At 38.9% G+C, this 12,660-nt stretch overlaps 1 protein-coding gene across 1 annotated transcript in view; it reads left to right on the top strand.

The window, feature by feature from the left end:
- ghrhrb (growth hormone releasing hormone receptor b) overlaps positions 1-12,660 on the top strand; it is a 70,181-nt gene that overhangs the window by 53,318 nt on the left and 4,203 nt on the right. The window contains exons 5-9 of the mRNA XM_085375356.1: positions 198-295; positions 421-553; positions 7,451-7,604; positions 7,737-7,797; positions 9,311-9,380. Coding sequence (XP_085231482.1) covers positions 198-295; positions 421-553; positions 7,451-7,604; positions 7,737-7,797; positions 9,311-9,380 — 516 coding nt within the window. The remainder of the gene's footprint in view (positions 1-197; positions 296-420; positions 554-7,450; positions 7,605-7,736; positions 7,798-9,310; positions 9,381-12,660) is intronic.

Below are 12,660 nucleotides of genomic sequence, written 5' to 3' on the forward strand. Positions count from 1 at the left end.
TCTTTCGAGGACGCCAATGTTCACATTTTGGACAGAGAAGGCAGATGATTTGAAAGAGGAGTGAAATAAGCCATCTATGTCCACTGTGAACAACTTGTTGAACAAATGCGGTGGCTTACAACACCAGCTGTCTGCCACCTACAGTGCAGTTTTGAGATCCCTTCCCTTAACCCCCACTCACTTCTCTGTTTTTTCAGACAACGTATTTCTCCAACTTCAAACAGGTGTACACTGCTGGCTACGCTACCTCCCTCATCTCTCTTATATCAGCTATTTTTGTCTTCACTGTCTTCAGGTAATGCTGGAGGTCTCATTGAAAAATATTAGACTCTTTTAGACTAAATGACTCTGAAATAAAATAGTATATGAACATTTATCCAAACAGATTAATTGAAGGTTCTTTTTTCTTCTACTCTTTAGGAAATTTCACTGCACCAGGAACTACATCCACATGAACTTGTTCTTCTCATTCATCCTGAGAGCGAGTGCTGTCTTTATCAAAGACGCTATCCTTTTTTCTGATGAAAACATGGACCACTGCTTTATGTCTACAGTGAGTATGTCATCTTCCATGCCCATCAAAGGCACTATATTTACTTAAGAAAACTGGCAGTAGGATTAAGGATAGTATGGTTATCTAAAAATAAACTAAAATTCAGCGTGACAAAACTATTTTACTTAAGTGAAAAACACATTAAAAACTAGGTTACAGAAAAAAACCCTCACTGAAATTATATTATGTGGTTACAAAATGAGCTAAAGTGGGAGATTGACTTAGTTTTTAGGGTTTGGAGGCATTGATGCATGTTGTTAATGATATAGATATTCCATTCTCATTAAACATATAGCTCATAGACTCCAGTTCCCCCACGACAGAGATAGATGGGGGGATATGTGGATGTGTCTATGTGTCAGTGTGTCAGCTGTTTTCAAAAGGTCTCATTTGTATTGAAGCATCAATACAGAACATTGTAAGATTGACCATTTAAAATACTTATTTTAAATATTTTAAATAGTAAAACTAATACAGAAACTTAAAAACTAAAAAAAAATGTTTACATTTTTTTAATTATAAACTAGCTGAAACATAGCTTAACTAAAAGTAAAACCTGAAGATTGGGGTCATTACTCAAAACAAGTAATGCACTACAGCTTACACTTCACTTTTTAAAAGATTTTGTTTCTTTTGCTTATCTAGTGAAGGGTTACAAGGGTGCTCTCAAACTATGACTCTGTCCTGTCATAGTTTGAGAGGGAGGTACAACAGGCAGGTATGCAGACATCCATTCTGGGTTACATTCACCAGTCACCAGTTAGATGAGAAAACTGCAGTCCCCAGAGAGAATCCACAGAGGCACAAGGAGAAATATGCAGTCTCCACATAAAAGCGCACCACCTTGCTGGCCTTCACAGGGAAGGTTACTCCTTGTGGAAAATAATAAATTACACAACTTATTATATTTTTTATTTTGTTACTTGGCAACAGTGCCTGTGTAAATAGCAAACTAACAATAAAAATATGATATGTACACATATCATCCACTATTTCGGGACTGACCTCACTGACTGCTCTTTATGGTCCCCCTCTGATCCACTCTTGCAATAAGGAAGAACTAATGAGCATAATATCACTCCTCAGTTTTTAGAGTGCTTGGTCCCTTTTGTACTTCTGCAGCATGAATTAAACTCAATAAAAAATATAGCTTGGAACATTTTTTTCTATCCACCCAAGATGCAGATAATTAAATGATACTTAATTGTCAGTGTGGTACTTCAATTCAATTCAATTTTATATATATAGCACCAAATTACAACAACAGTCACCTCAAGGTGCTTTATATTATAAGGTATACCCTGCAGCAATACATAGAGAGAAACCCAACAATCATATGACCCCCTATGAGCAAGAGGGGCAGCTATCTGCTGCGACCAGTTGGTGTCAGAGAAGGAAGACAGAATAACAGACATGCTGTGGAAGAGAGCCAGAGATTAATAGTAAGTATGATTCAATGCAGAGAGGTCTATTAACACATAGTGAGTGAGAAAGGTGACTGAAGAAGAAATACTCAATGCATCACAGGAGTCCCCCAGCAGCCTAGAACTATTGCAGCATAACTAAGGGAGGATTCAGGGTCACCTGATCCAGCCCTAACTATGTGCATAATCAAAAAGGAAAGTTTTAAACCTGATCTTAAAAGCAGAGATTGTGTCTGTCTCCCGAATCCAACCTGGAAGCTGGTTCCACAGAAGAGGGGCCTGAAAACTGAAGGCTCTCCCTCCCATTCTACCTTTAAATACTCTAGGAAATTCTGGGTTTCTTGGACAAGTGCTCCAATTTCTACTTAAGAATATAGTTGGGGGGGAAAAGCAGTGGTCCTTTCAAAATAGCCCTTTATTTTGCCAGCACCACAATTACAATGACTTCCAAAATGTGCAACACAAGAAGTATCCATGTTTTAAAGCTATAATCAGAACTTGTCAAGTAATCTTGGAAAAAGTAACTAAACTTGGTCAATTATTTCTTCAGACTTTACATGTCAAACCTTCTCAGAAGAAACAAGACATGTTGGCAATTTAACAATGTATTAAACAAACAGGGGTCTCAGTAGCATGTGGAAGAACAATACACAGAATCAGCCTGGCACCACATCTTCATGCTGGCCACAATCTGGACACACTAAAGCAGTGGGATGGTATCGCATTCTTCAATCAGCACTTGTCACAGGTCAGCCAAATAAACAGGCTTTCCAGTGGTATGAGATTTATACCCGTTGCAACAATAAAGAAATAATAAACCAAATGCAAATTTCCTTACTTTGCATGCTGCTAATAATCCAATTTAATAGTTTTTTAATTTAATCTAACTGCACAGGTTAGATTATTGTTTCTATCCAGCCATATTCTTTTTACAATTACTAGGTAAATCTGTTGCAGGAAAAAAGGGAGATAAAATATCCATGTTTCAACTGCAAGGTTTCTTTAAACTGTAGCAATGAGTTTGGTTAGCTGTGTTTGGTTTTCTTGATATCGTCTCTGATGAGGTTAATAACTTAATATAAGAGCAGCAAGGAGCAAGACTGAAATGCTGGGAATGGCTGAGCAAAGAGCCGGTGAGAGCATAAATGTGTTTCCCTTTGTGTTTTTCTCCTGATGAGGCTGTCTGGAGTGCTGGTAAGTGTGCCTCTTGTGTCGGTATGAGGGACCAGCACCAGAACATCAGCATGACTCGTAGAAAGGCTTTGAGGCACAATGAATAGGTAATATGAAGGGAAAAAAAGCCTACTCATGACATCAACAAAAACACGGTTTAAAGAAAAATACAGTGGGCAAGGCTAGATATGGATAAGAAGATGGTTCTAGAACAGGATTCACAGTGAAATCTATCAATCAGTAATACATTATGTATTAATTACGAACTGTCCAGATGTATCAAATATCATGTACAAAAGGTTAGCAGCTAACTAGTGAATAAAATAGAAGAAAATTACAGAAACAGGCAATGGAGAGCAAAACTAGAGCTAAAACACCTTGAATAGTTGGCATCCCTTCTGGTGGGAACTATCTAACTGAGGGTTACTCTTCAAAAACGTACAGGGAATTAGGCAACAGATTGCTAACAAGTCTAATTTAATATGCTATATGCATATAACATGCTTTTTAGCTTTCATAGTGTGAAGTAGGAAGTGGGCTCACCCAAGTATCCCAAAATTTTGTCCAACACCCGAAAGGTGACAATGACAGAGTAGCGAAAACTACAAGTAATGTTTGAAATACAGTGGGGCAAAAAAGTATTTAGTCAGCCACTGATTGTGCAAGTTCCCCCACTTAAAATGATGACAGAGGTCAGTAATTTGCACCAGAGGTACACTTCAACTGTGAGAGACAGAATGTGAAAAAAAAATCCATGAATTCACATGGTAGGATTTGTAAAGAATTTATTCATAAATTAGGGTGGAAAATAAGTATTTGGTCACCTCAAACAAGGAAAATCTCTGGCTCTCACAGACCTGTAACGTCTTCTGTAAGAAGGTTTTCTGTCCCCCACTCGTTACCTGTATGAATGGCACCTGTTTGAACTCATCATCTGTATAAAAGACACCTGTCCACAGCCTCAAATAGTCAGACTCCAAACTCCGCCATGGCCAAGACCAAAGAGCTTTCGAAGGACACCAGGAAAAGTATTGTAGACCTGCACCAGACTGGGAAGAGTGAATCTACAATAGGCAAGCAGCTTGGTGTGAAAAAATCAACTGTGGGAGCAATCATCAGAAAATGGAAGACATACAAGACCACTGATAATCTGCCTCGATCTGGGGCTCCACGCAAGATCTCATCCCGTGGGGTCAAAATGATCATGAGAACGGTGAGCAAAGATCCCAGAACCACACGGGGGGACCTGGTGAATGACCTGCAGAGAGCTGGGACCAAAGTAACAAAGGTCACCATCAGTAACACACTACAACGGCAGGGAATCAAATCCCACAGTGCCAGATGTGTTCCGCTGCTGAAGCCAGTGCATGTCCAGGCCCGTCTGAAGTTTGCCAGAGAGCACATGGATGATACAGCAGAGGATTGGGAGAATGTCATGTGGTCAGATGAAACCAAAGTAGAACTTTTTGGTATAAACTCAACTCGTTGTGTTTGGAGGAAGAAGAATACTGAGTTGCATCCCAAGAACACCATACCTACTGTGAAGCATGGGGGTGGAAACATCATGCTATGGGGCTGTTTTTCTGCCAAGGGGACAGGACGACTGATCCGTGTTAAGGACAGAATGAATGGGGCCATGTATCGTGAGATTTTGAGCCAAAACCTCCTTCCATCAGTGAGAACTTTGAAGATGAAACGAGGCTGGGTCTTCCAACATGACAATGATCCAAAACACACCGCCCGGGCAACAAAGGAGTGGCTCCGTAAGAAGCATTTGAAAGTCCTGGAGTGGCCTAGCCAGTCTCCAGACCTCAACCCCATAGAAAATCTGTGGCGGGAGTTGAAAGTCCGTGTTGCTCGGCGACAGCCCCAAAACATCACTGCTCTCGAGAAGATCTGCATGGAGGAATGGGCCAAAATACCAGCTACTGTGTGTGCAAACCTGGTAAAGATCTATAGTAAACGTTTGACCTCTGTTATTGCCAACAAAGGTTATGTTACAAAGTATTGAGTTGTATTTTTGTTATTGACCAAATACTTATTTTCCACCCTGATTTACGAATAAATTCTTTACAAATCCTACCATGTGAATTCATGGATTTTTTTTTCACATTCTGTCTCTCACGGTTGAAGTGTACCTCTGGTGCAAATTACTGACCTCTGTCATCATTTTAAGTGGGGGAACTTGCACAATCGGTGGCTGACTAAATACTTTTTTGCCCCACTGTATTACTGTTTCTGTTGCACAAATTAATCTTTTAAGATGTTTATAGGCAAGAAGGTAGATGTGTAAACTTCAAATATCTGTTCGATTTATCAAGACATGGTGTAAAAGTGCTCCAGTGTTTTCAGATAAGTCCCTTCCTGCTGGTCTAACAGCTAACTTGCTCCACCAGCTGTCAACTGACCAGAAGGTCAAGGCTCACTATACCCAACGAGAACGCTTATTTCAGGGACATCGTTTTAAGAACCCTCTGTGGCTTTCACCAATCAGTGGAAGTGAAAAGAAAGAAATAATTCACAAAGCTTCATAACCAGATTATTTAACAAATTTTAAGGATTACATAAGCACATAGGCTTTATGGAGTGTGATTTCTGCAACACTCAAAAGCCAACAACTCTGTGATGCATTGAGTGTTTCATCCCAGATGCCATGCTCCCCAAACACCATTTTGGCTGCCAGCTGTTTCAGAGTTCTGACATTTAGCGCACAGCAACAGAAAAAGACAAGAATATCAAAATTATTCTGAGATATAGACAGTGTACCAGTTTTGCTGGAGTTAAGGGAATCTAAATCCAATAACGTTTAGTTAAACAGTAACAGGCTTGAATATTATTTACAAGCAAAATAAATATCCCAAAGTCCTCATCTTAAGACTCAAGTATAAAATAAAGTTAATTTAATAAGTCCCTTAAGACAAAGGCAATTTATTGGTAATATAATTTATAAACTTCAATTAGCCATTAAAAGCCCGTTTCCATTTTGGAATAGCAAAAGAGCATTTACAAGAGAGTGACACGATGAATGAATTAAAATCTGTGGGAGAATTCGTCAACACCAAAAATGATGGTAGAAGTAGAACTTCGAGGTCAAAGTCAGCATGCTTTTTAAGTCGGTTCTTTTAGATTTGACAAAAGATTTTATGCATGCAGTGTGTTTTAGTGACCATTCAAATTCAATCAGATATACCAGGGCTGCCCAATCCCAGTCCTCGAGAGCTACTATCCTGCAGCTTTTAGATGCATCCCTACTCCACCACAGCTGAATCAAATTGTTTGATCTCTTCAGCATGCCATCATGTTTGGCAAAGGCCTGATAACAAGCCATTCATTTGATTCGGGTGTGTGGGAACAAGGATGCATCTAAAAGCTGCAGGACGGTAGCTCTCGAGGACCGGGATTGGGCACCCCTGAGATATACCATCTTAAAATGAGCAACATGACAATACATAATGTAGATGCTGCAGGTGGATTCAGATTCAGGTGAATAGTCTTTTGTGATTAGTTAATGAAACTGAAATCCCAGCTACATATGGGGGTCCCCGCTATGATGTCACTCACTTGTTGCTAAAGTCCTGTTGTTTATATATTAATGACAGTTGATGATTTATCCTTCTTTTTGATTCAAGTGGTAGCTCTGGAATGCAGCTCCATTGCTATCTCCTCTTCTTTGTAAACAACCTGCAGATTTATACAATACTCTGGCATTGCTCCCCTTCCTCAATCAGGAGGTCTAATCCCTGTTGCTCATTCATCTGCTTGTTAATAAGGAAGTTAAACCGGTCTACTACTTGAGTCCTCTCACTCTTTTAATGGCACATGTTATACTTAGTAGGACTCAGAAATTAGTGACTGACACCATAAAGCCACCAGGAAAGTGTTTACTGAAGAAGCTAAAGGCCATTATCTTCTATACATCTTGACTTCTTTTTGCAACCGCCACCTACTGTTTATTAAAGAGGTGCAGGTTTAAGGTGAAATATGACCGTCTTGTTTGACTACCATTATAATAAACTATATTTGAACCATTCCAGAAATATTATAGTGTTAGTAAGAGGAGGATGAGACTGATCATTAATTATAATGAGTATAAATAAATACAATGCAAAACCCATGACTTCAAGCACATGTGAAGGGAAATGGATGTTTCCCTGTAACACTAAAGTCTTATGTTTTTTATAATTCTGAACATCACTGTGGCTCATAAATTGATGTTTTTTATTGTTGCTGTCCCTGTAGATAAATGAGCCCTTCAGATGAATCTGATGTTCACGAATCTTTTTGTTTTTTTGTCCCACAGACATCCTGTAAATCAGCCGTGGCCTTCTTCCAGTTCAGTATCCTGGCTAACTACTTCTGGCTCCTGGTGGAGGGCATGTACCTGCAGACACTGCTCACTCTCACATTTGTCTTCCAGAAGAAATACTTCTGGTGGTACATACTTATTGGCTGGGGTGGGTACCTCACTTGTCATCATCCCTGTCTATCATATGTCCCTGTTTCCTTTCATTTGATTTCCTGTTTTTCCTCTTGCTCCACTTTAGTTCTTTTCCTAATGATCAGGTCACTCTGTTTGTGCCTCTCAGGTCTCCCGACAGTAATCATAACAGCTTGGATTCTAACTCGAAACTTCTACGACAACAGGGGGTGAGCAACGGCTGCAGGAAATCAAGACAATATCAAATTAGAGAAAATTTAAATAACAAAAATGATAGTAACACATACTCACTCAAATAACTTTAGACTAAACATAAAATGTTAACAAAAATAACATATTTTGTGATCTAGTCTTTGTGGCAAAAAAAAGGCTTTTTGATAATATATTCATTTGTACAGTAATTCACACCCACAGTGCTGTACAAAACTCTCGAGGATGACTCATTTCTTTATTTTTTGCAATGAAAGCAGGAAATAGTTGGAGAAAGTTATTGGAACATGTTTGAATACAAGTGAAAACACAGTATACAAGGAAAAATTAACAAGTTTGTACAATTCTAATGAACTTGAAAGTGAATATTTGCTATGACTTTGTTCTTTAGCATTGAAACCTCTTTGGCAAGTCTTCTTGTAATTTTTTTTGACTTCAGGATTAGTTTTCCGGGCTTCTTTGAGAACACTCCAAAGTTCTTCTTCGGAAATTGACTGCTTTTGCATTCTCTGTCACCTAAATTAGAGCGTCCACCATGTTTTACAAATGACTGTAGATACTCCCCTGACCTCCTCTTTATGGAAATATGATGATTCATCACTACACTAATATTGACAGTTTCAGTGCAGTCCTTGTGCCATTGTGCATACCTATCTTTTCTCCTGGTTCTGTTCCTTAAGAATGGCTACCAACATTCAACTGAGACCATTTCTGGTGAATCTTCAGTTAACAGCAGATGGCTCAACTGAAGGGGCTGATGCTTTTCTCACATCCTGTGTCAGGCTAGTAACAAATTATCTAAAGGGGAAGCTTATCTAAGGTTTAATTCAATTCAGTTTTATTTATATAGCACCAAGTCACAACACCAGTTGACTAAATGTACTTTATATTGCAAGGTAAAAACCCTACAACGATACAGAGAAAACCCAACAATCAGATGACACAAGCAAACACTTTGTGACAGTAGGAAGGAAAAACTCCCTCCTAACATTATTGAATCTCTGCTAAAACCAGGCTCAGGGAGGGAGAGCCATCTGCAGCAATAGGTTGGGTTGAGGAGGTTAAAACGGGACAAAAGACACACTGTGGATAGTGTAAAAAAGCAAATAGGGTGTCTGTCTCTCCATTTGTAATATAACATTGATTTTTGCAAAGTTGTCTGTTATATGTAAACACAACACTAGTTCTTCCCATAAATTATGTGTATTTTTATACCTGTATGATTCATGTTAGTAGGAAGTGGCTTAACAAACAAAAAAAAATATTTTGAAGATGGCCAGGACTGCAGTCAATACCACCTTCACAAATGACATTATTATAAGAAAATCTGGTTCCTTGGAAGCAAACTATGAAGAAATGTGGAGTGGCTCAAGATATTTGCACAGTACTAAAAATGTATTAGCTTATTACTATTGGTTTTAAGCTTAATATATATTGTTGATTGTTCAAAGATACTATAAACAGCCTTGTAAGCCAGTGGTAACACACATTTCTGCCTGTTGTGTGTCTCAGGTGCTGGGATGACACAGATGTGGCCTTTATCTGGTGGATCATAAAAGCTCCAATAACGGCATCACTACTGGTGAGTACAGTAAAAGTGGGAGCCATTGCTGGATTATCAGAGTCCTCAATCTTGGCACAGTCCTGCATTTTGACTCTGTGGCTGCTATTGCAGACACTTATCTTGTCTTCACACTAGGAGCGACAATAACAAGTCAGGGAGAGTTGAGTCATATTCTACCTGGTCAATGCACAGAAGGTCAACAGAAATGACTAAATCAGAATCTCTCTGGTTTTCCTGCTATTGTGTTATGTTTGTTTCATTAAGACTATTATTACAGCTCTCATATCCCTCCTGACTCTAGAATTTATTATATTATATGTTCATATTATAACTTTTTCTCTCTGCAGTGTTATAAAGTGCCTTTACACTGTGGTACTTGTTTCAGTTTATTGCATCATATGTTGGTGTGTGTATATGTGTGTTTACAGTGGGGGTACAAATTCTCAATTCTTACTCATATAATTTGCCCTTGACTTGCCACTGAAGGGAATCACGTCTAGATCCCAAACCTCTCCTTGCACATGCGCAGTCACTAAAATCTTACTTGATTATTTTTCGACTTCTTTAAGGGCATCTGCTCGTGCAGTGGCTTTTTTGGTCTCTCTTTTACCGTTTCCAGCATTGCTATTTTTAGATCGCTCCATGAAAGTCAAATTCAAACCACTCATACATGTATTTTGCAATTTTACCAATGACCTTAAACTCAGTAAGTGTCAACTTCCTCACAAAAATGGATTTTGGCCATCATAATTGGTGATAAACAGTAAATCTTGATCCAGAAACCAAACAGTTGTCAATGAAAGACTCTACAGCAGGGGTCCCCAATTCCAGTCCACGAGGGCCGGTATCCCTGCAGGTTTTAGGTGTGTCCTTGATCCATCACAGCTGATTTAAATGGCTAAATGACCTCCTCAACATGTCTTGAAGTTCTCCAGAGGCCTGGTAATGAACTAATCATGTGATTCAGGTGTGTTGACCCAGGGTTAGATCTAAAACCTGCAGGGACACCGGTCCTCGTGGACTGGGATTGGGGACCCCTGCTCTACAGTGTCCAAAGGTGGTGCATCTGGGATATTCAGCAGAAATGTTTCATTATTTGGTTGCTCTTGTGTGAATGGGAAACAGCTGGAGCTGAGACTGGTGAGTGGCAGCTTGGTGTCTGCAGTGGGGCTGGCTGTCTGGAGCAGCAGTTGAGGGTATGTAAGGGATGAGACTGAATTGAACTCTGGTGAATAAGGCCGGATGGGATTAATTGACTACAATTGTCTTTCCATCTGGGTCATGGAGATACACATGCTTGAAACTGTTCGAGACTGCAGCATTTTAGGACAGCTGGAAATGATTCCTACTAGCTGACAAACCCACTGAGAGAGGCTTGTCCATAGATTTTTAAACTGGGGAGGAAATCCTAAAGATCCTCATATCTCCCCAGAGATCTTCTGGGTCCATGTTTAGTGCCAATGTTTTGTCATAAATTTCAACGTTTTTGACTAAAATGCAGACATATGAAGACAGGCAAACAAGCCTTTACTTTAGCTGAGAAGCAAAAAATTCACTGGGAGAATAAACAAAATCCAGAACTGGCAAGAAATATGCAGGAGAGAATAACAGACACTGACAGAAAGGACCAATAAGAAGACAGCGCTATGTATACACAGAAGGACAATCAGGGAAAGGGGATACAGCTGGGAAAAACAGGTGCAGACAATCAAGACAACCAGACAGCAGGGAATGTAACAGTAAATGCAAACCACTACAGACAAGTACAGCTACCAAAATAAAACAGGAAGAGAGAATGATAGCTAAATGAGGAAATCCTGACACATGAATGAACTAAATCTAGGGGCATTTATATGAGTGTAAAACAGAATAACTTGAACTAAACACTTAAAACAGAAAATACTAAGGAATAATACATCCATGTAGAGACGGGTGGATGAAGCGCTGTGAAACTTTGAGGCTTCTTCCTGATTGTACTGAAAAAACAGGCAAAGCTTCAAAGTCTCAAAGGCAGATACTACTAGTATCTGTCTACATCTAGTGCTCATGTGCAATTATAACAGCCACAAATTTCCAAATGATTCACACAATTCAGTGATTCCAGTTCCAAAACAAAAGAGATAAATTAAATCTTAAGAATCAGAATACTTTATTAATCCATAGGGAAATTGTGTGGGTTACAGTTGCTCCAAGACAGTAACAGTAACAGACTAAACTATTTAAACAATACAATATGTTACAGATTTTGCAAATTTAAGAAATAGCACCAATATATAAAAATCACTCAATTATAAATATCAAGGATTAACAGGGGTGGTTATAAATAGATATCAAGAATATTGACAAGAATATTACAGAGTAGAAAAGAGCATATGCAAAAAGGGTGTAACTATTGCTGTGTTTACAGTGTATTCGATGGAGGAGTTCTGCAGGGAGACGGCCAGGAATGATTTCCTGTGTCGTTCAGCAGCATCTTCCTTCTAAGAATTATTGACCACACATGAAAGTGCTACAACATTTTGAAATGTCAAGTTGCTAATAAAATGTTTAACACTGGAACCACGATGGAGTCATTTGAACCCGTAGGAATTAATGCAACACCACTTTTCCAGGATGCTGGGTTGACTAGCAAAACTTACTGTTCAGAGACATTTTGACATAAAGACTCACAAGATTTTTTTTTAAATATATATATATAAGAGGTTGTAATTAGATAAAAGATTAATAATTAGGCTACTGCAGGCCTGAATGGGTAGTACAAAAACATGATTTCCTGCATTTAACTGTTGTAAATTACTTATTTATTACTTATCAAACCCGTCAAACATCCTCTCATGAATGATATCGAGTCATTTTGAGGTGAAAGAGCATTCCTCTCACAGGGTAGAAGCTGCAATCAATTTAGGCAAAGTCAGTTTTTTAATATTCTTTGTTTATCCAGGTATAATTCAATTCAATTCAATAAAACTTTATTGATCCTGAAGGTTGACCCCGAAGGAAATTGGGTTAAGGCTGCCAATCTTTGCCAGCGCCGACTTACCCTTCTGACCATACATACATTACACAAACATCACATGGGGAAGACAGGTCAGAGAGGTATAACAATGGAAAATGCACCACATGAGGAAAGATAAGCAGAAAAAAAATAACTCCCCTCAGACTGAGCTCCAATAGGGAGATCAGTTTGAGAACAGAAAAAAACACCTCTGCACATAGCACATGAAAAAAACTCTAAATACGCCAAAGAAACACATGACAAGCAACAGGGGTGGGTAAAAGGTGAGAGACAGCCGACTTA

This window comes from Diplotaxodon limnothrissa, linkage group LG17, assembly GCF_057381915.1.
Source record: "Diplotaxodon limnothrissa isolate DT_005_m linkage group LG17, D_limnothrissa_male_GT1.1, whole genome shotgun sequence".
In the NCBI taxonomy this organism is placed as follows: Eukaryota; Metazoa; Chordata; class Actinopteri; order Cichliformes; family Cichlidae; genus Diplotaxodon; species Diplotaxodon limnothrissa.